Here is a 24,718-nt window from a genome sequence, read left to right as displayed (position 1 = left end):
GTTCCATTTCAACTAGATGGAATGCTATACATTTTAAATACTCTACAAATATATTTCAGTAAAGGTAGATAACTCTTCTCATCGCCATTAATTGGATCAACCCTGGATAAATTCAAACTTTAACTATCTGCAATCATAAGTGGTAAAGATAAATCATTGTGTCACATATTATTCTAGTAACAGCCAGGGATGGAATGTTGGTGGGCAATTCCAAGTTATATGTCATTGATATCGAAAATGTTTGATTTTACAAGACCATCCTCTCAAGGAGGTATAATACCTCATCATAATGGCCGGCTTCCTTTTCAAACATGAATGGAAATATAAATATCAGCTATATTTGTATAAATTGCCTAGCTGGGTAGCTCAGTCAGTTAATAGAAATATAAATATCAGCTATATTTGTATAAATTGCCTCGCTGAGTAGCTCAGTCAGTTAATAGAAATATAAATATCAGCTATATTTGTATAAATTGCCTGGCTGGGTAGCTCAGTCAGTTAATGCGTTGACCACTGATCTGTAGAGTGCTGGTTTGAGTCCAGCTGGGGTTTTATTTTTTTTGAAAAGATTACTTTTTACTAAAACTAAATAAAGTAAATTTGAAAGTTTTCAATTCCAAAATATCATTGTACACATCTTCCACTTTTCATCCATATCAAATCTCTCTGGTGTTTTATTTGTCCTTAATAATGTGACAGAAATTGGTGAACATCACTCTTTCTCTTCCTCACTGCATCTTTCTATCATCTGGTATCCACTCCCTCACATGGATTAAATCACAACTAAAGACAAATGGCACATTTCTTAATATTTAAATAACCCAAATAACATACACAATCAATATGACTTTAAGCCATTTATTAAATGAGATAGTGGAAATAACATAATCCATGCACCACGTTTTTTGTCAACGTTACTCGGACATTAATAGTGTCAAGCTGAGAGAGAAACAAGAGTTGTCCCCCATTATATCACATAATGACAATATACATTATGCTGCTACAGGTCCTCTTCGTCACTGTCGCTGATACAGATAGAGGTAGGCGAGGTCCCGCGGAGGTTGTTCAGACAGCGCCACCTTCTCATCGTTGTATATGACCCAGCGGTCTTCTTTCTTAATGTGACATACATAGTGTCCCACCATTGATGAGGTTCCCATGTGACTGATAAATGCCACCAGTTTATACTCTGACAAAATCAAAAGAGGAAATGTCAATGAACCTTCACACCTAAACAAAATTATCCAAATGCCATATGCACCTTTTAAAAAACCTTGCTCCTGGATATTTCATCGTTTTGTGTCTTAATCCATTTTCATACTGTTTTAATGTTTTCATACTGTTTTATGTTTTCATACTGTTTTAAAGTCACGGTTATCATTCATTCTACTTATTGGCTGTAATCCCTGTGAAAATAGCGAAAAATTAAATTATAGTGATATAGTGGCTGTATACACTATATGAAAAAATTACTAGCATTATCACCAGTTTTAAAATACTTATAGCAACAACTATAATTCATTTATATATCAGTAGCTCAATGACTGTTGTTTGGGAAGGAGTATAACAACCAGTAATTTAGCCGTAGAACTGCAGCTCTCAGTAAAGTCTAGTTATATACGCCAGAGAGCTGTGGATTAACCTCTTATAAAGATATTTGATTTACAGTGCAATTTCCATGCAAACAATCTGGGTTTTTTAAATAGCAGTCTAAAAAATCTAATTTGGGCTTAAAACTCAAGAGTAAACAAGTTTTCAAATCAAATAGGGCTTTCATGCATGTTCACATTAAATGTATTTTGCTGTATTCTCTGTTTGAATGAAGAGAGAATCATATAAAACCAATCTAGAATTGTGGTATAATGATTTTCTATCTGACAAAAAAAAGTTGTAATCATCATGTAATAATCCTACAATTTTCTTCATCACATCCTTAAGCAGGTCTACTGAGCCAATGCTATAAACAAGATAAGTACATGTATAGAGACGGATCGCTAGAGGACCTGAGTGGATATAATGTAGACCTGAGTGGATATAATGTAGACCTGAGTGGATATAATGAGTGGATATAATGTAGACCTGAGTGGATATAATGTAGACCTGAGTGGGTATAATGTAGATGAGTGGATATAATGTAGACCTGAGTGGATATAATGTAGACCTGAGTGGATATAATGTAGACCTGAGTGGGTATAATGTAGATGAGTGGATATAATGTAGACCTGAGTGGATATAATGTAGACCTGAGTGGATATAATGTAGACTTGGTGGACACTTACTGCCCTCTCCGTCCCTGTAGGTCGTGTTCGGCACCGTGTCCCCACCAGCCTCGGCCTCCATGGGTGTGTCCAGCTCGTCTGTGTGACTAAATATCCAGTCCACTGCACGCTCTACATTGTTATCCTACACACAAACAAACTCAGGTCAACTAAACTTTAATAACGTTATGAATTTCATACCCCTGTAATTACCTAATCTCCATACCTGAACTAATATTTTTAACACTGTCATTTTATACTGTACTAACATTCATAGGTTAAATGGAAAACATACACAAGAAACCACCAAGCAGCAAAACAAAAATTTCTATATCTGACTTGAAAAACAAATGCTGTGGTAATTACCTATTTTAATTACTGTTCTCCGACACTAGATAATTAGCTATTTTAATTACTGTTCTCGGAGACTCGGTAATTAGCTATTTTGATTACTGTTCTCCGACATTCGGTACTTTAGGCACATACCGTGTTCTTTAGAGCCTTAATGGCCTGGTCTCTGTTAAATCCCATAGACATCACCATGGCAACAGCATCCTCATTGGGAACAAAACTTCCTGTCTTTGGTTTACTTCCAGGGGGAACAAACGGACTGTGGAAATCTGTGTAATTGAAAGGTAAAACTGATTGTAAGAAAATCATCCAGTGCACAAGTCTGCATATATACAAGTATTCACCTACAGTAATACCTATACTAGTATGTCAATTCATATATACATGTATTCACCTACAGTAATACATTGTACCTATACTAGTATGTCAATTCAAAAATACATGTATTCACCTACAGTAATACATTGTACCTATACTAGTATGTCAATTCATATATACATGTATTCACCTCTGATACCTATACTGGTATGTCAATTCATATATACAAGTATTCACCTACAGTAATACCTATACTAGTATGTCAATTCATATATACAAGTATTCACCTCAGTACATGTAATACCTCTACTGGTAAGTCATTTTAAAAGATCACAAAATGTGAAAGATGTATATATCAACAGGATAACCATATTATTTTCAAGACAGGTCCCTCGATTGTCATACTGTTATATAAAAGCTCTCTATGTTAAATACTGAAATGTTGGTATATACTTTCTACAAGTTTAAACAGAATCTTTTATCCATTTACATCACGCCCGTCGGTCACAGAACGCATGGTAAATATTTACCTGGATCTTCCATGTGTTCCATGACCCAGTTCATGGCAGACTCCAGCCCACTGTTGTTGGTGTTGAACACAGCTTTCTTACAAGCTTCTACTGGGAACCCCATCTCTACCAGTTGTGCAACAACTCCTTCATCGATCTGAACTTCTAAAAGGCATAACAAACCATCACATAAAAACATTGTTCAAGGACATTATTTAACATGGAGATTCACATATAGAATTTTATCGCTTCCTTATCTAAGGAGATATATGGCCGACTTACTTTTAAAACATGAATGAAAATATAAACATCAATAATATTTGTAAATTCCTTTTAAATTTGATTTCCTAGCTGAGTAGCTCTGTCGGTTAACATGTCAACTTGCTGATCTGTAGATCTTTTTTTTTCAAATTACTTTTTACTAAAACTGCATTTTAAGTCTAAAGAAAGTAAATTTGGAAGTTTTCAATTTCAAAATATTGTACTCTGCATATCCTCCACTTTTCATCCCTATCAAATTTCTCTGGTGTGTTATTTCTCCTTAATGCAGTCATTATTTTCATAGGATACAATTTTCATGGTTTGAGAAAAATAAGCATTAATCATGGGGACTTTGATTTTGCCCAATGAACTTATTGAGAGAGTGAGGGAGAGAGAGAAAAGAGTATATTTTGCTAGATTTCACATATAAGGCTATGAGATTACTGTCTGGTAATTTCTTGCTATATTTTTCATTATACTTACCTGGTGGGGCCTCAATCTCCTGGGGAAGCTCCTCCTCTCCTGGCTGGAGGCCTTGACCACGTAATGATGAAAGGTCAAGATCATCTGGGACATCAAGTGAAATATCTGCAATTCAAATAAAAAAGAATGTAGATGCCATTTTTTAAAATTCTGAAAGCAAACAAAATATGTGTTGCATGGATAATTTCATAATTATGTGTTCATCCAATTAAATTCTTAAAACATGTACAGTTTGAATTACAATTTTTAGAATCATAGAATATTTTGATTAAAGATGATTGCAATTTATGTGAAAATGACCTTACCTAATTTTTTTGGCACCCAATCATCTCCAATTGTAAATTTCTTTAAATGCAACATTAAATAGTCAGGAAAGGTAGATAATCGTGTTGATCTAAAAACAACAAATTTCATATATTATGTTCATCAGTTACAATACGTGTTATGGGTTAGATTTTGGAAACATATTTCATGCATCCATACTGTCAGCTTTATGTAATAAAATTAAGTTCATGTATCATTTTCTCCAGGAAAATCATTGTAAATCATTTCAGCTGTTTTGTAAATTACCGACAAATCATGAAGAGTAACTGGGAAAATCAAATGTCAGTATTCAACTGATATCTCTTTTTCTATTCTTCCGTTGTTGGCCATCTTCGCTAGCCAAGGGCGACGCTCCACATGCATTCTCTACCCAGAGTTCCGTGCGCTCCTCGCACTACACCTCTGTCAACGGCTTTTTACAGAAATCTTGTAAAAGTTTCTTTGATCCAACATTTATGTTTTGGACTAAATATTTAGTCATATTATGATATGTTTTTGGTGCAATCAAATTGATGATTACTGTAAATTGACTAAAATCGCCGTTTTCTGATCATAAATTTGGAACTACTTCGTAATATGCGTATGAATGTAGGATATACACGTGGTGGAGATTTAAATGTAAACATGGAATCAAAAGTAAGAAAGGCTGTAAAAATACGATAAAACTTGTAAAATAAGAGACAGACAGCTAAATGGTAAATATGCATTTATTAAAGTGTCAGTTGGCTATGAAAAGAGCCTGATGTATCACCTGTTGCCTGAACTGAAACCGAGAATGATTGTTTATAGCATGTGATTATATTGTCACGTGATTCCAAGCGTTGACAGAGGTGTATGTGAAGCTTGCGTAACGCGCCCTCTGGTGAGAGAATGGCTCCACATGGTTTCTTTTTTCAAAAGGAAAGAGAAACACCGTGGAATGTCACTCTTGACTAGTGAAGATGTGACCTTGTTGGTTGTTGGCAAACTTGTTGAGAAAATGTCATCAAATATGCAAATTTTTGCAAATTAGAAACAACCAATCAGAAGATTGATAACAATATAAAACTCATTAACATTTACAGAGTAACATTTATTGGTTTGTCATGTATACCAAGGAAAAAAATGGGCATGTAAAATATGTTACAGGTTGTTCATGTCAAAAAACAAACAAGAACAGTAAATTTGCAAATACCTAAAAAGCTGTCCATGTTTGCTTGCAAAGCTATATGTATACTGATAAACAACTCATCAATTTTGCAATGGTGTAAATCCATTAATCCATTCATAAAGTTGTGTTTTCACTACTGATGTTTTCTCATGTGATTTTGAGGATGAAGAGAATACAAAATCAGCCATGGGTATGTGACGAAGCTATGCAACTCAACATGCTAGAAATTATTGATAATTCAACATACTTTTTAGCAATAGTTTTCCCTTTTATTGCACTACTATAAAAATCATCCACTGTTTCAAATGCTGCAAAACTCTGTATACATGCAGATAGAGGAACTTTAGGACGGACAATTTCTTTTGGGTCTCTGAAATGTGATGCAGAATAGTTAAAATATAAATGAAAGTTTGAAAACAAACACTGTACTTTTGTTCTCCTATAAAATAATTGAAGGCATATAATAGGTTAAAGAAATTCTAACAACATAAAAATCGTACAGGATTTTCTTGCCCTGGGCCTCCAATTCTATCTTCTTGGCCTCAAACAAGGTTACTTCATCTGCAATAAACAAAGTAACAAAATATACAATACACATTCATAGGTTTTTAAAAAACTAATACTCAAACAAAATACCAATGTCATACAATGTTATACACATATTCTTGCATACCAGATTAACAAATTAACAACTTACATTTACCCTCTGCAAAACCTCTGGATCATCCCTACCGAATATCATAATGGAAATACGCAGTAGATAGAAAGCAAAACGCCAATCAAATAAAGCTGCAAGTTGTTTACACAGTTATTCTAATCTCGTCCGAGATTTTGCTTGATTGGATATTTGGACTAATGCCTTCACCATCATTGAAGAATTCGGTACAAATATCCAACCCAGCTGAATCTCAGCTAAAATCAATTGCTATCCATCGTGCTAACTTTAAATAAAAGCATGGAGATACGTTTCGTTTGTAAATCTCAGGAGCACATCCATCCACAACAAAAAGGGTGTTGACTGTAAAATGAAACTTTGCAGAATACATAATTACATAAATTCCCAAAACACTTCAATTTTCATTGCATCATAGACACATTGTTGCTTTCTGCTTGCTTAATGTATAAATAGATCATCGATTTTAATTAGATTGATTGATTGAATATTGTTTTACGTCCCTCTCGAGAATATTTCACACATACGGATACGTCACCATTGCCGGTGGAGGGCTGCAAAATATAGGCCTATAATCGGCGCCTATGGCCATTGAGCAGGGAGGGCTCTTTATCGTGCCACACCTGCTGCGACACGGGACCTTGGTTTTTGTGGTCTCATCCGAAGGACCGCCCCATTTAGTCGCCTCTTAAGACAAGCGAGAGGGTACTGAGGACCTATTTTAACCTGGATCCCCATGGAATGATTTTAATTAGAGAACACAAAATTGATCAAGGAAGAAAGTCGATTGGATTACTTTATCGTAAGATTTAGCTGCTTCAGAGATTTGGTGGAAGGTAAATGTAGATAGAGTCTCTGGCATGTGAGAATAAACAGAGCATGACAGTAAAATTGACATCATTTATTAAGTTCTCTAAATAAACATTTTTATTTTATTTACAGTTCAAGACTATTGTGCACACTGTATGCAACTTTTTTTGATAAGTGCACAGGAACCTACATCTAATGTGCACTGGAATTCAATTTGTGTTTACAAGGTAAATAAATAAAGCAAATTCCAGTTCACATTGACATTTGTATCATGGCATTTCTAATGCATACTGCACATTTGCTGTGTGAATTCTAATATGCATGAAATATGAACTAGAGTTGATGCTTAATTCTTTGTGTAAGATTTTTGAAACTGGAGGAAAAAGATGGCAAAACAAAAAAGAACAACCACTGGTGTACGATATGTAACCATGGTTATGTAACGTTGGTTTAAACCTGAGTGAAAGTTGATTAAGAAATTTCCATTTCTCAAAATACATGAGCATTAGTGCTTTATGAAAAGTATGCTGGCGTGAAGCATTGCAGTTCATACCATCATGTATATTTCAAAAATGAAATGGCTATCATCACAATTTGTAAAGATATAAAAGGCAAAAACATTGGACATGTAAATGTATCAATCATGAACAAACTAAAATCGTACATACTCCATACAAAATTTCTTTTGTAACTATCTGCAGATGTGCTTAATCTTTAATATCAGTAAACATTTCAATTTATTTGCTGTAAGTTTCCAGTGGGCTATTGTTAAATGTATTATGTAACTCACACAATGCGTTTGTGAAACGCTATGCCCAAGAGCATGGCCAAGCTCAGTTGTGGCAAATTTGATGTTGATATTGATGAATGACCATGACCTTTATCCATCACATGAGATTGACCTTGAACTTTCATTTGACCAAGTCTGAAGTCTCTATCTTGTAAAGTTTGAAACTTTTGACTCGAGTTAAAGTTGCAGACAGAAAAAGAAACAGAGAGGCTTTCTGATCTAGAGGGTATAGCTATCCTCTACATAGGCCAGCACCTCACTGGTGTACACAATAAAAAAACCTGAACCAAATTATTCACAGCACATTTGTATTAGTATATCAAGTTTTTTACCTTTGTTCACAGTGGCCTCTAAAGGTATAGGTAAAGACAGACAGTATTCGGACCGACTTGTATATTTCACTTTATTACTTTGTGTACATTGCACTCTGTCCTCTACTTGGAATTTGAAGCAATCAGCTGGATTTACAGTGCCTCGTGTATTTTTCTACGTAAAAAGAACACCATACGAATAGTGATTTTGTACACATCTTAAAATTACTTAGGTTTCTTTCTCGGAATTTCAAGCTCAATATTACAGACAATAGTATAAATAACTTATTACATCAGAAAAAAAGCAAATAAATTTGATTTATAAATCAAGTGATGTAAAGTATGCAGAATGAACACTGGTTAAAAACTGTTATATCACAGAATCATACCTCTAAATTACTGATAAGATGTAGGAAGAATTCTTGTGCATCTTGCTGATGCTTTGTGGAGAATTCTGGATGACCCTTTCCTATTAAAGTCTTAAACATTTGTGGACGGATGCCTGAGGGTGCCTGAAAACAAATGGATACAATTAAAACTTTGCATTCTAATGTGTTTCTCTCTGGTTATAAACTTGGTAGCAAAATCATATTTCAGTGATAGGCAAAAACAAGAATATCAGTAAAACTGATGGATGCTCCCCAAACTGCAACTAACCAATGAACTACTTCATATGATGAATGACTAGCAAAATGATTAATAACTGTTGAAATGGTTTTTTCCCACCAAATATGTATGGTATATGTTCTGAGTGACCTTGACCTTTTTAAAATAACCTTGAGTGACCCTTGTCTGAAAGCCACTTGCCTATTACTTATTTGTGTAATACATGATCTATACCTGTTCAAAAACTGTTGAAATACGGATTTTTTTCCTCATATAAGGTATATGTTCTAAGTGACCTTTCCAAAATGACTTTGAGACTTTGGTCCCAAAGACCAATAACTGTTGAAATATTGTTGAAATGAAGGTTTTTTTCATATACAAGGTATATGTTCTGAGTGACCCTGACCTTTATAAAATTACCATGAGTGACTTTTGTCTGAAAGTCATTTGTCAATTACTTTTTTGAGTGATATATGATCAATACTTGTTCGAAAACTATTGAAATAAGGTATATGTTCTGTGTGACCTTGACCTTTCCAATATGACCTTGAGAGACTTTGGTCCCAAAGATCATTAGCTGTTGAAATATTGCTGAAATAAAAGATTTTTTTTTTTACATACATAAGAGATATGTGAGTGACATTGACCTTTCCAAAATGACCTTGGTCTAAAAGTCCCTGTCCAAATGAATATTTGTGATCAATTATGATCAATTTCTGATGAAAGGTTTAGGAGATATGAGCTCAGACGCATTAACAGACATGATGGTGATTATATACAAAATTTTTTCGGGGAACATTAAAAAAACAAGACAAGGTTGTGAAACACCATGCCTCCAAAAGTGGCCAAGTCCACTAAGTGGCAAATCTAACCATGGAATATACTATACTTTTTACGTCATCAGGTGTGAAGTCTCCTGTATCGTTAAAAGTTGCAAACACATAGACCATAAGGCATATGCCTATAATCTTCCATTTTAGGGGCATAGAAAAACTTCATTTTGATTAAATGAGAAATCTCAACATCAACCCCCAATATTTGTCTGCCAAGCTGATACGTACCAGTAATCTCTCATCAACGCCATCTGGTGGTGGTTTGGAGTAATCACCTGACATGAGACCATTGCCAAGTTTTGTCCTGTCAAAAAGAAATTGCCACTCTGTGAAACTAGTTTTTCCTCTTTTCTCCAAAAACACATTTACGATATACATGTGACTGCACATTTAACAATGGATCTTACATTTGCAGAGTGAAATCTGATGTTGGGTCATTTGGAATGTTGTCAAATGAGGGGGCTGTATATCTGTAATAAATTGATAAACTGGTTCAGTAAACAGTGCGAACAATATCACGAGGTTAAACTGTACTTAACACTTTCCTTCATAATGATGATAATGATAATGGATAAGTGGAAATATTCCAAATAATCAGTAACTGTATACATAGATAGTATTTCTGTGCCTTTGTTACCTTTTCTGGAAATCTGGGATAGAGAAGACAACCTGCATGGTAGAATTCATGTAACAACTGTTTCCCAGATTTCGCATTCCTGTGTATCCAGGACCATACAAGGGAGACAATTTACTGCCAGCTTCCTGTATCACATCCCACTCCCCAATCTTCTGGTTAATATCAATCTCAAGCTCTACCATGGTCTTCTCTGTCTAAAATACAATTTATCATTAATAGATTAATAGACGACTTCATGATTGAATGTGTGTAGCATGGTGACTTCAGAAACACTGCACTAATACCTCAAGGACAATTTACAACTGCTCACAAAGATAAATATTTTCATAAAGCTAATTCTGCATAAAACTAACCTTTTCCAAAGCTTTAATGTTGATTCCAAAATGAGCAAGATGTTTGTCTAGATGTGGGTCTAGAACCATGTCATCCTCACTATAGGAATATACATCTGTAAAAAGGCATCACAATGAAATCATAAATGTTTACATATAATGAACTCCTAATGGTCCAAGTTAACTCCAAGTTGTACACGTATAACTTAACTCCACATTGTACATGTATAATTAACTCCAGAATCATGATAATAAGGTGATCAGCCACCTACCCGCTCCCTCTGTTGTAATCGTCCCCAGTTTCACAGCTAGAGGGTAGCCTGTTTTTTCATAGGTTTCCACAGCATGGTTATTTCCACCACTACCATCAAAGAACCGTCTCCCACAAAGAATGCTGCCATCTGTCAAGTTCAGCCAGAGGTTAGAGGTCAGGTCACACATTTCACACTTCCAGCCAGTGGGTGGTATCTTTTTACCATTGTCAAGTTGTTTCAGATTTTCGGCATACCTTCGCAAAAAAATACAGTGAGCATTATAAATAAATGAATAAATATTTATTCAGTATATACATACACACATACATAAATACCAAGGATGACCCATAAAAGCTCAAAAGCTTATTTCCAATGGGGTCCTTTAATGCACGGATGTTTGCACTAGGGGGTCATTTATGTGGGAGGAAACACTGGGGTACCATGAGGAAACCCACGTGTCCGTTCGGGCGACCGCCATACCCTCTCACATACAACCACTGTAGATCATAAGGATCGAACTTGGGTCGCAGCGGTGAGAAGCGAGAGCTACCCAGACACCCACCAACTCTGACCTCCAAGTAGCTAGATTACAGGAGCACGCCACCACTCCCAGTCATTATAACACACATATGTTTGATTTTTGTTAACAGTAGGGATTCCCTTAAACAGTTTCAGAGGGGCGCTCCGCCCTGCCGCCTTTTGCTGCCGCCCCTCTGCCCTTTCCCAAATTTGAAACAAAAAATCGCCGCCCTTTTACTATTGAAGACAACACAAAAATTCCCCATTTTGTACCCCAATTACAAACGTCTGTTTCTTTTGTGAAGTTCGTTTTAGATCATAATCATGCAGTATTTGACCAGGTAAATTGAACAGATAAGTAATTGATCACTTGTGTCTAATCCAATAATTGGAAGCACGTGATAACGGTAAACATCTGTAGAAACTGTCTAAGTATGGTATCATTTTCAAAAAAATTTATACTACTTCAATCTCGCGAAATTTGTTCGGTACGATATTGTGACAAGTTTTTCAATTTGAAAAAAATGGTGACCGTTTACTTTTCATCACTATATATATGCATTTACCGTTTTGCTTTTACGTGAACCACTTAGAATCGGTACACGACTGAAGTGAACCTAGCTAGCTAGATGCGTGGATTGGCACGTGCTCTTGTGTACCCAAAGAAGTATGAAGGGGTTATTATGAGCAGTTTGAGAAAAGCCATTTGAAACCCATGTCATTTCGTGGCACACCATTCCTTCACTGCTTTTATCACAAGAGAGATGTCAGTTTTATTATCAATTTGTGTAGTAATTCCCCGGCCATTTTGCACACAAAAATACTTGGAAATTCATTTTTAAAACACGAACACGAAGTATTCATCTATGGAAATAACATTCTTTTAAATAATATCTAGAAGATTATTAAAATTCTTCTGATACGTCAAAAGTTGTTAGGTATAATATCTATAGTTAGCGATATGTAAATCAGATAAACAAGAGAGACAACTCAATTTCGCAGAGATCGTGTGACAAGACTATTTTACCGTATCAAAATAAAATTTTAATATATACGGGTAAAATATAACTTAATCCATATCAATTAACCATGATTCCGGTGTCAATTGACTATGCAATATTTCAAAACAAGGCACAGAAATTCCTGAAACATCGTGCAGCTTCAATTAAACTTTCAAATGACGTTTTTCAGTGTTGATCTTCCGTACGAAAATTTTAAGTGATGGGGAATTGCATGCATGTACTCGATCAACAATAGTTAAAATATTTTCATTTATGAGTAACAAATATAAACTTAAAAGTAAGGTTTGCGACATTTTGACATGTAGCAAACAAAGTCACGTTGCATATCAGTATGTTCAATAGGAATTTATCTTTTGAAAATTGACTTTTTAAAAAAATCGCCCGTGTTGTTTTTTGACCAGATGGGCTTAATTTTGTGATGTTTTACATTTACGTGATAATAATAATAATAATTACATTTACGTGATCTTTGTACAAACGGGAATATTAGTGTTATACAAACTAATCGAGGCAAACTTATGGGGTAAAAAGCTGGTAGAATTCTTAGAAAGAGTATTATCTATAAGATTATACTAGTTGGTAGAAATTTTTTATTTCAAAACACAAAAAATATTACTTTTTATATCTTTAATAAAATTTAAATTGGTTGTTATGGCAACAAAAAATGCATATTGAGCAGCTTTACAAGGTCTACGTCAGAAAAAATTCACTTTAAACATAATATTTGGACCATAAACATTTAAGAAACCATATAAAATTACTACCCACCGGACTTTGTTTCCCCGGTAACAGATTAAAAAGAATTATTTCATTCATTGTTACTTTGTTTTATAATTGTACAATTTTTGAAGAGTGCATTGAGCATTTTCATGAACAAATACAATTCCAAATCACAAAACCTTGACTTGTGAGGATGTGATGTTTAATACCCAGAACCAAGCGAGGGTTCCCTTCTGCCCCTGTCTGAGGTACTAATTTTCCCTGCCCTTTTGAAGCTGCTGTGGGAATCACTAGTTAACAGGGTTATTTTTGCAAAGGTTGAATCTAATATGCACTAAAAGGTGTATTAAAGATGAAGTATTTAATACAAACATAACTAAAAGATTAAACAACAGGGATATGTCACAAGATATTCCCTGCATCTCAAATTTTGTTGGCGAAATCATTGTGGATCAAACTCACTTTTCAGACTTTTCCTGAGGTATATCTCACAAAATATTACAATATAAAAATATCACGTTTTGTAGGGTAATGTGAATTGTTGACTGAGGTGAAGTCTCGGTCAACGATGGTTTTTCGTGGGGTGACAAATTCACATATTACCCCTAAAAAACGCAAGCTTTTTTGGGGTTATTCCGAATGTTTGCACCAGATGTGTAAGTATTCTGCACAGTTAACAATTTTTATACTGTTTCCCATCGTCATGCATTGTCAACTGTTGCTATGTACTGTTACCCAGAGGGCGGGGGTTTATGCAGGCAGTGGGGATAACAGTACTTTTTAACAAATGTTTGTAAACCAATCAAATTCATCTAAATTTAAAGTATAACAATACAAATTATCAATGAATCTGCAAATAAAATAGCATGTGATACCATTCACATTGTTTTGAGAAATAAAAAAATAATACCTGAATCAAAACTTTTTGACTATCAGAAAATTACATATCTAAAAGCAAAAACATATATCCATATCTGTCCTCGACCTGAAAGAAATTCTACCGCTAACTGAAACTACCAAATAAACTGTTTTGGGAATTGTTATGTTGATTACATTCGTCTTACTTGGATACTTTTCTCTCCTCCCCCTCCCATGTGTTCGACATGGCTGCTGCCTCAGCTGCCTTTAGAGGATCTTCAGCTGACAATATGGCTGCCAGTGAGATCTGGGCAATATCAGGCAGCTCTGGGTTAGGAAGAGAAATCACGGTCCATTTTGGCAAAATAACAATGGAGTTGTTCTCTTCAAACTCGAACTGCTTTTCACCTGGATTAAATCCTCCCTCTACTCCTACAAAACAACTTCAAAATTATATACTTTTTTATATATGTACTTGCTTATTAATAAGCTTAATAACTTCAAATGTTATGAGGTTTTTTCAAGTTTCACTTTTTTTTCTGCATAAGGTAATCTAGTAAAAATACCTATTGCCATTTTAGTAGGCTTTTTTTCAGGTGGAGATTCATTGGTCTTTTCAATCTGTAAACATGGTGGTAAAATGTAATAGTTTAAAAAGAACTCTACCAAAATATTCAAAATCATTCATTATTCTGACAAATGTTACTGGTTTATCTTGAAACCCCACACTTTAGGTTGATTCTCCTTTGAGTCCATTCATTACTTTCTAACGAAAGTAGAATACTAATAAATAACACACTGTGTGGAATTAGCAACGACACGCTGCAACTATTTAATACTGGGCATATTAAATGTACAAATACATAATTGTATATCATATATCATAAAGTTGGATTAAATAAATTGACTTAAAAACGCATTTCATAAAATTTAAACTCATTTGTTTAGCTGCCCGTGTCATCCTAAACTGGTATTTAACACCTATGCATTCCCTTATAAAGCCTTACTATAAAACCGGTTCTAAAGAACCACATGACACAAAAAGGTATTCAAATGAAAACCTTGTAATTCCGAACATGTAATTCATTATTACATCAAGTAGAAATTGATTTCTGTCTAATTCGTACCTCAAACGAAAGAAATCACATTTACCTACCTCTTTTCGTATTCTTCTGATGTGAAAAAATACAGCATTCCCTGTCTTGTTGTAGTACCATTCAACATACTTTTTTCCCAACCCAAGAAATGTTGACATACAAACATACAATCCTGTCTCACTCTCCTACAACAAGAATCAGAGATCTCAAATTTGAGTTACTATTATCATTATTAAGCAATATTCATATACTGTATATAATAATTATACATGTATGTGGAATCATCATTGTTTGTGGGGACTACCTATAAAGCAGAATAAGGTAATATGGCCAATCTACTTACTGGATTATCAAATGAAAAGGTGCATTCTTCTTTGAACACCTTTTCCTGTCCAAATGGAGCCTTGATTTTTGCTAGGTGGGGCATTAAGTCCTCCATGATTTTTATCTATTTCTGAAAAAGTAAACAAATAGTGTATATTACGGGTGTAGGATAACTCATTTCATTGCCAACTCACCCCAACTGACATGCCAACTCATCCAAACTGTTTTGCCAACTCGCCCCATGTTAAAAATTCAAATACAACTTGTCTCCACTGATCCGTCAAATCACTCTAAAATTAAAATTTATTTAGGTCTATCTGCTAGCCTACCAACTCTCACTAAAACATCTTCCAATTCTAAAAATTAAAACAAAGTCAAAACTGGAGACTAAAACATTGTGGAAAATCCTCATATGTGGATGCACAGATCAATGCATTATATTCATATGGTTAACTGATTTTGACCATGGGGTGGTTGTCGTTAGGTTCTGATGAAGACCACCCCACAGTCGAAATCCACCAACTAAATAATTTTACCTGTGTTGGTGATCTGCTTTTTTCTTCTGATTTAAAATTTTTAGATGCCAAACCGCCCCAAGAAAATCTGGTTATATCATACCTACTTGATTTTGTACTTCATCATAGAAGATCAACTTGCTGTAACATCTAATTTACAGTGTCAAAAAATCAAGGTTTTTTATTTGAATTTTTACATTTGTTTAATTTTGATATTCAATGATAAAATGATAGATATTATACAGCATACCACCTTGTATTTGGGTGAGATAGGACCAAAAATAAAATTTACATATTACGCAATGTCAATTCAAATCCTATGTGCACAAGAACCATGTGGTTTTCATTCAAAACATTTAGATATATGACCTACTAAGCATGCACATTACAATAAACAAACTACATAACAGGTGTATTAAACACATCAAGCTGAGTTTCATGGTATAACCCTCTGCTCAAATATGCTGCTCGATGGGAAAAGAACAGAATACATGGGTTTGTCATGATGTTCTCAGGGACTTAATTCAGACTGCGAATTCTGAAATAAGAAAGATGTATGCAATTTCAATAGTACAGAGTGGGTTTGGATGGAATGATTATCTCCTTTAATAGTAGAAATTACATCATTCAAATCAGAGGATCACATCTGAGGACCCATGTAGCATTTTCAGACTGGTTTGATTGGTGGTGAGACAGAGTTGGTACTTGGTAAAAGATCTGCCTGAAGATCAAGGGGTCCATGTTTCGAACCTTGCTATTCTCAATTGTGTTTCTATTACTGGACTTGACACATGAATATGCCTGCCCAGGGGAGAGTCTGGAACATCTAATTGTACATGTTTAAGTCCAGAAAAATATCAAGGTTGGAAGTACCAGTGCTGATTCAACTACACTTTGTTCAGTGGTGGAGACAATTAAATCTAAGGGGTCCAGTGTTTGAATTTCAGTCTGGTCAGTTGCATTTCCATAGCCTACAGGCCATGCTGACAGAAATACAACATTGCATGATGTATTAAATAGGGTAAAATCAGTTGTCAAAACGTCATTTTTTGGTTTATTTTAGTATTTTACCCAATGTTGAACACTTGATGATGTTGATGCTACATGTCAGTACTCACAAACGTACGTATCGTGTATAAGTTTCTTCCCCAGTGACACAAGGCAAATATTTACTGATTAAAAAAACAAAAACAAAAACAAACCAACAAAAAAAAATAATTTTTTTTTGCCTACCCCTTACCCTATTTTTGTTTTCACACCTAATTTTTAATTTGGCCTTAGTATTTGAAATTGAAGACCAACTCATTTTTTAAAAACCAATGATATATGGAAAAAAATTGTTGAAACCACTATATACTCTGTACAATCAAACAGCCAAAGTGCATTCACCATAGATACTGATTTTAAAAACACGAACAATTCTGTTGATAAGCGCATTAAAATATTCGTCAAAAACACCAATGGGCACTGATCCAGTACAGAATAAATGGGGGTGGGGTGGGGGAGTCTTTCCTCCATTTCCACTACAGGCTGATGTACTGAGTTTCATTTCATATCATTAAAAATCTGTCACATTTTAAAGAGACACTACAGCTCATTTTCCACATTTTAATGAAGTGTTTTTTAAACCATATATTGATAAAATGATAAAATTCACATCGATACTGACAATTTTAAACATTTGGGATGCATCAATTTACTCTCAACTGCGCGTTGAAGATCGTCCGGAATTCAAAGGTTTCTTCATGCTGACTCGGACTTTTGAATGCTTATTTACATCACGTGGTTTTGAATGACAGCAAAGGTGTTGTGTAGGAAATTATCCAAATTCCCCTTCAAGGGGTCCACACTCACCTTTCAAGTACATAAGATTATTCCCTGCTCCTTATAATAACTAATTATAAATAATTATTTCAACAGAAACCCTTCCATGTTCCCATTGACCGATGTTTTTACAACTAACGCGTGTCGTGTTCTGATAAAAATAGCACATACTTACTTTTAAACGTAGTGTCTTCGCAGCTAGTCTCAATGGCAGATTTAGGGGGCCAGTATCCCCCTCCCTTTTTACGCCACAGATTGTGAATGAAAATCAAAATTTTGCACCCGAATGGCCGATTACTTTGGCTAATCTTTGACTTTCACACCTCTCTTCAAAAATCCTAGATCCGCCACTGAGTTACATGCGTTTCTCCGAGCTCTCTGTTTTCCAACGGTCATACTGATCCCTAGGTAAATTTTATTTCACGCATGAGTTTTATCTCATTCTATTTTTACCTCTTTTCTCACAGAATCTGTCAAAATGCTAGATCTATCAACTACACTTTCTCTCACTGGACGACATGCTGCACTGTTTACTGTCTATGCGCATGCGTCTGAAGACTAAAAGGAGGAGACTCGATATTTTTTGTATAGGCCATCAAAAAGTATTAATTTTAATGTTAAAACGATAATTTTTAACTTTAGATAAGTGTTATTTTCGTAAAGTTCATACTTTCAACAATGCAACAAAAATTGAGAAAGCACTGGGAAAATTGTCATTTCATGATTTTTGCGCAAAATGAGCTGTAGTGTCTCTTTAAAGCAAGGTCTGAAAATTCAACTGATGACATCAGATAAACAAGAGTACATGTATAGTTTCAATCTGATCAAAATCAGCTCCTCAATCCGTTCCTATATATATATTTTTTTAATTTTGTCGCTACTCGAGGAGTGACAAAACAATAATAAAAAAATAATAATAAAGGAGCGGATCGAGGAGCTGATTTTAATCAGATTGTGTATATAGTTTGAGAGTGTAGGTAGCTGTCTAACGGTAGCACCGTTAACATGTTATCAATCTACATGTGCTTCAGTGATAAAAAAAAATAATAATAACCGGATGGTGCTATTATGATTGATAGAACTGTCTTATACGTTGGGAGTAAAGCAATAAGTTAATGAATATATGACCATGAGTGAACAACACATGACAAGTAGATGTATGAAAATATGCCTTCTGTCTGGTTTAACAGTAGAGATATATAATTCTAGGAAATATCATTAACATGTAAATAACAATAATTTAAAAATTACTCAGTACAGTGGCTACTTGTGCGGCGATGACAAAAGGATTTTTTCTTCGGCGAATGCTTTGATCAATGTCAATATTTGTTTTTATTGATGTTCACTTTTCCATCGTATTCTTAAACGCACAAATGGGTAAGACTTAGAAATTTTTGTCCAATCAAATTGAACGTAAGATTTTATGTATCTTATCAATTTGTCCCATAAATGTTTCTGAAATCTCTAAAAATTCATCAATTAATGAATTATGAATAATCAAAAAATAAATTATTTATTGTTTTTATTCCACTAGAAATGAGCTCATCATATCATAGGTTGAGCCCCCAAATCAACAGCCAATATTTGTTCGGTGGAAAGATCCACGTACGACTTAACGAAGTTTGAATAAAAGTAAATTTCATTGGTCAGAGCGGCAACTTCAAAATATTGAAGACAACAAACGTTGCATTGAAAGCTGAATCTGGTATGTTTGTTGACGAGGCATTTTGTTAGTCATTCAAGACACGGGTTTTTTTTACCTATTGAATCTGATCCATCAAGATTCAGAGTTAAAAACTTACTGAACATGACGAATAAATTCAATAAAGTCTACATAGCCTATCGTTCTTTTAAAAATTGTCAACTGTAACATTTGTAATGTAAATCTTTTTGTGCTTACCGTAATAACTAATATACTCTCATTATGGTAAAAAGATGCAGCCTGGACAGTGTTACAATGACTTTAATTGTACAGGTTTTTTTGCCACAGTATTCTGTTTATTAGCAATGTACTAATCTTTCTTACTGAGTTATTCTTACCACCCCCCCCCCCCCCCCCCCCCCCCCCCGTCCCTTTTATGTTGTGACGTTAGCGGGGGAGAGTCAGAGCAGAATACATATTTAAAAGTGGGAATTCAGAGACATCAGCTGGTGTCAATGCTTTGCCTACTTTTTGCAACTTTATTTTGCAAATCAACCTTTCAAGACGTGAAGTCTGAAGATTCAGTTATCAGATGATTATTTTGCAAGTAAGGCTGTATGGCAAATGAAGCATCACTTTGAATTAGGTCAATTCCTCGCCATTCGATTTCTTTTTGCATGACAGCAGCACAGAAACTCCAATCACAGTCAAAGTAACACCGTATTAGTCATGATCTACTTGTAGAATATTCACAATCTAATTAAAATCAGATCCTAGGATACGCTCACAATCAGTACAATAGGATCTGACATAACCCCATAGGGGATCATGTCCACATGACCTTTCGCTTGGAATATTCATGAGAACCATCAGCCATACAGACAATGGTGGCTATTTAGGCGGTTCCCGGCAATTCGTGAAGAAGTTGCAGTAATCTCTCTCACAAAAGTTTATTCCACTACACACTATAAAATTGTTTATTCTCACATAAGGAATTTTAAACTTTCGCAGTAATGCCTAATCTATTCCGTTCATACAAACAACGAAATGCATGAGATAAAATACACTCAGATTAAATTAATTGTGAATTGCAATTTATGTATGAATAGGGATGGATACGATTTGTCAATGAATAGTTTTTAAGATGTTTACATAAATAACGCGATGAATATACCGCCAGTCGACGTAAACGGTGCATTGTGATGTCACATGTAGCTGCAATGTGTTTTCTTTCAAACCAAACAATCACAACCATTTTCCTTGAATTGTGAACACCGGCGATTTCATAGGCAACACGCCAATTGGCTAACATAAAGTTCACATGAACATGACCCCCAATCGAATTATGTCAGATCTTGCGCAGAGTATACGGCGCAGATTTAATAAGAAGTCTGATTTTAATTAGATTGGAATATTCATAGTTGTTATGTTTTTAAGTGAGACATTTATATAAGAGATTTGGGACCATTTCATGACTCTGTTTTATATTTTAGTCAAAATGGGAGTATCTGGCAGTAAAGACCATTTAGAAGACTCTAGCACACCACCAAAAATTGGGACACATCGACGGATCATTGATCAGGAGTTTGATCCACGTTCACCCTCAACTGGAATAATGAGGACACCAATTGTAGTGGATAAAACCCCAGAAGGATTGTTGGACCCACGGTCCCCCACAGATGGAATCACCAGAACACCCATTACTGCACTGACCAGTAAACAAAGTAAACAAGGACACCATTGTGACCAACACAATAATGAATTGGGGCAGGGATGATATCGGTTTTTATTATATACCCATCAATGTATCGTTCTTTGATACTGTGGATTTCACAGCGTGTGATCCGGTTTTCCGGATCACCACACTGTGGTTTTCTGATTCTGTATCAGTATCCTCTGAAACTGATGCCGTCACAATGCATCAACGCACCGTTATTTGTGGAAAATATTGACCGCGTCACAAACGAAACTGCGTACACAAAACATAATTTCATGGTATGTCTGTGTTTTTGATAATTTGGATTACATTTATTATCTTATAAATGTGGATTTAAAATGCAGAAGGGGGTATATGATAAATTTATCATTACTACAGTAACTTGATCCGAAGAGTTGGATCACGTCTTGTTGACAGGCGCGGATCATTAGATCAAACTCGACGCTTTGCGTCTCATGTGATCTGATGATCTGCGCCTGTTCACTCAATGTGATCCGACTCTTCGGATCAAGTTACTGTAGTAATAATGTATATGACTCATACCTCGATACAACTGCCTTGATATGATATGATACAATATTCTATACTAGGGCTGTCACAGTTCCAAAAGTTTTCAGGTTGGGTCGGTTCAGGATTTTTTAATTTGAGTTCAGGCAAGGTTGGCAAAAAAGTGGTCAATATGAGTATTGACTGGACCGGTGGTTAAAACTGGTCAATACTGGTTAATTGAAATTTGTTTGGTCATTATAGTCTATGTTATTGGTAATTTTTAAATGTTTAAGTGGCCATTATGGTAAATACATGTACTGTAATTCATCACATGCACTATCAGTTTATACATGTAATATACTTATGTCATAATATTATATAACTAAGGCCAAGTAAAATTAATTAGTAGATTATCATTCCCACCCGCCCCTCGAAAATTGCCCCGCCCCGATTTTTTTTTATTTTTCAAAATTACAATTTCCGGATATTTTTATGTCCGGTCCGGTATCGTAAACGTACTTTGTTTCACTTTGCCTTTTAGAAACCCAAATACACATGTAATTATGATTTATAAAGCCTTTTCTCAATGAGAGAAGGCATTTTCGAGGTCAAGAATACCATAGCGAAAAATAAAAAATAAAATCCTCCCACCCGCCCCATTTTTTTGTGAAGTTTGAATGATAATCTACTAATTAATTTTACTTGGTGTAATGTAAATGACTGTTGAATTGGGGAAGATTTAAAAGTTTCTGTTCAAATTCCTTAGCTTAACAACTTTACAAGAACTACATATTCTTTCAAATCTTCATTTTCACTGTTAAATAAACATTTGAGGGGGTGGATTGGTGATGTTTACATAACAATAACATGCACACTGGTCATCTCTGGTCCCAGTCTATGCTTATTAACACCTGTCAACTCTGCTTCCTGTGCTCAGGTAATGTCCAGCTACCTGTTATTCTTAATCTGTCAAGGTACATGTATAATCAGGTCTGTCTCCAATTATCAAGCTATGCTATCTGTGACCCTCTAGTATAGTACTGAAGATATTTTGGTCACAGTTTCAGTAATCCAAATGTTTTAAACATGTGAAATTACTGTAACATTTCATTATCTAATGAAAAATATTAATCAACAATTGATCCATATAATGAAAAGACTTAATTTATCTTTGAAAGAATTGTACAAAAATAGGAAAATGGACAGTTTAAATCACAACTGACATGTATTGTCAACTTGGGGAGTATTGACCGGGATTAATCAGATTCACCTTTTCGATTGATTAATCGAAAAATAATTGAATCTCATTCATTTGAAATTTATTGCATAACTATATCAGATTTACTTTATCTTACCCAAAATTATCTTAATTAGAATAAAATCATTAGAAATTAGAACAGTTAATAATCCCATACTTTCAATTTTGTTTTCTCGGGATAGGGACATCTCTCAACTTTTGTTCTTATCGAATGACTCACCTTCGTCAGAAATTTTCTTTTTAGTAATGTCGTGGCAGGATTATTCATATTATAAAAAATATACCAACATCGGCGATTTTCAAAATGACAATCAATTATTCTTTTTTATTTTTGTGCACATACCGATACATCAGATATACATTGATATTAAATCCAGAGAAAAAGAAACAAAGCTTAAGCTGAAGATATGTGGGGTTTGAGAGAGAGAGGGAGGGGGTGGTGGTTAAGAAAACAGCAGGTTCCACCAATTCCATTGGGCATCAAACTTTTCCTTTTTGCCATTTTTATACAAAATAAATTTTTGTGTTTCTTAAAAAATTTCATTTGTATGGAAGCCGATAGGTGCTAGGGTATAGAATTAATATTAATTCAACTTGCGGCCGCCACTTAATTTATGTGGTGGCCGCCACTTATTATCTGGCGGCCGCCATATAAATTAAGTGGTGGTCGCCGCCAGTTATTTTATCTGGCGGCCGCCACCTAATTTATATATGGTGGCTGACAATTGCAAAAACAAAGTAATTCGTATCACTGAGTTATTATTTTGGAAAGATTTATAATAGTACGCAAACACGCAGCATTGTTTTTCAAAGTGTAGGGACTGTCATAGGAGAAATAGTCTTCTACAATTGTTGACAAGCAGAAAAGGAACCTAAAATGCCTCTTTTGCCCAAACTTCGTACTCCTAAATTGGAGGAAGGGGGCTCCGTTCATCCTTCAATTTATCAGTTCATTCATTATTACATTTGACCATTCATTACTACCACCAAAAGAGTGGGGTGGGGGCCAATTCGCCAATTAATCTTATTTCACATGTGAAAATAACAGAAATTGAACGTTGTCCAAAAAAATGGAGAGTCAGCCCCGTGGTTCTACGTATTTAACAGTACAATCGAAAAACAATAATTTAATGCTCTTAATTGTATATATATCACATACATATTACTAAGGATTAGGGAGGGATTGCACCCCTTTCATTTTGAGAGAGAGTTGAATAACTGGCAACAGTCATATAAATGATTTAAATTGAGTGGCTGTCGCCATATAAATTAACTGGCGGCCGCCAGTTCAATTAAGTGGCGGCTGCCAGTTAAATAAATATTAATTCTATACCCTGGCACTTGTCGGCTTCCGTACATTTGTGATATTGCAGCACGCACACTCCAGGACTTCTCAGTGTATCTTGCTTTGTACAAATATTATTTAAGCCATAAGACAATAGTGTTTTGTATCATACTATTATTTTCAGTAAAACCAAGAATAAAAGATTTTTTTTGCAATAGACAATCGATTATTCACATCGTTTCAATTATATCGACCGACAATTGCAATGCCTTCATTCAAAATTTATCAAAATACAGTCTCATTTGAGGATTTTGACGACATTTTATTTAAATGGATTTATAATAATGATTCTATCATAAAAACCGGAACCGAACCAGACTTGAACAACATGACCTGTGGTTTTCGGTTATTTTAGGTACCCGTTGCAGTCCTATTCTATGCTTTTAAAAAAAATATTCCTTTCAACAACAGATTTTTTGTTTCAAATGATGTTTGATCTTTATGTTTAGAAGACATCTCCATAGCAATGTATCATCCCAATGCTAACC

The 24,718-nt window shown here is 34.8% G+C and overlaps 2 protein-coding genes across 4 annotated transcripts in view; one reads left to right on the top strand and one right to left on the bottom strand.

Annotated features, from left to right (window-relative positions):
- Positions 1-797: 797 nt before the first annotated feature.
- On the bottom strand, positions 798-19,156 carry LOC125646219 (ubiquitin carboxyl-terminal hydrolase 5-like). Of its 3 annotated transcripts, none has more exons than XM_048872417.2 (20): positions 19,031-19,156; positions 15,460-15,570; positions 15,176-15,301; positions 14,586-14,640; positions 14,226-14,451; positions 10,919-11,154; positions 10,668-10,762; positions 10,315-10,508; positions 10,085-10,147; positions 9,906-9,981; positions 8,628-8,750; positions 8,260-8,413; positions 6,155-6,215; positions 5,902-6,024; positions 4,486-4,574; positions 4,181-4,285; positions 3,458-3,601; positions 2,745-2,878; positions 2,280-2,403; positions 798-1,189 (listed from the first exon to the last, which is right to left on the bottom strand). In XM_048872417.2, exons 2-20 carry the CDS (start codon positions 15,553-15,555, stop codon positions 1,017-1,019), a joined length of 2,397 nt encoding a protein of 798 aa, XP_048728374.1. In that variant the 5' UTR covers positions 15,556-15,570; positions 19,031-19,156; the 3' UTR covers positions 798-1,016. The 3 variants fall into 3 exon arrangements, with proteins under 3 accessions (XP_048728374.1, XP_048728380.1, XP_056013647.1); XM_048872423.2 differs by having other exon boundaries at positions 19,038-19,156; XM_056157672.1 differs by lacking the exon at positions 19,031-19,156 and adding an exon at positions 17,955-18,530.
- A 249-nt stretch (positions 19,157-19,405) lies between these two features.
- Positions 19,406-24,718, top strand: part of LOC125646232 (cell division cycle-associated protein 3-like) — a 10,771-nt gene continuing 5,458 nt past the window's right edge. The window contains exons 1-2 of the mRNA XM_056144143.1: positions 19,406-19,484; positions 20,915-21,145. Of these exons, the coding sequence (XP_056000118.1) occupies positions 20,920-21,145 (226 nt within the window). The 5' untranslated portion in view covers positions 19,406-19,484; positions 20,915-20,919. The remainder of the gene's footprint in view (positions 19,485-20,914; positions 21,146-24,718) is intronic.

This window comes from Ostrea edulis, chromosome 1 (genome assembly GCF_947568905.1).
Source record: "Ostrea edulis chromosome 1, xbOstEdul1.1, whole genome shotgun sequence".
NCBI classification, from domain to species: Eukaryota; Metazoa; Mollusca; class Bivalvia; order Ostreida; family Ostreidae; genus Ostrea; species Ostrea edulis.
Note: the sequence above shows the minus strand (reverse complement) of the source record. Positions and strands in the feature narration are given on the sequence as shown.

Excerpts from the sequence above, each read along its gene's own strand:
- LOC125646219 (XM_048872417.2), bottom strand. The coding sequence starts at position 15,555 with ATGGAGGACTTAATGCCCCACCTAGCAAAAATCAAGGCTCCATTTGGA. Across the intron at positions 15,302-15,459 it reads CCTTTTCATTTGATAATCCA|GAGAGTGAGACAGGATTGTA; the intron begins GTAAGTAGATTG and ends TTCTTGTTGTAG. Across the intron at positions 3,602-4,180 it reads GGAGATTGAGGCCCCACCAG|AAGTTCAGATCGATGAAGGA; the intron begins GTAAGTATAATG and ends TATGCCTTTTAG.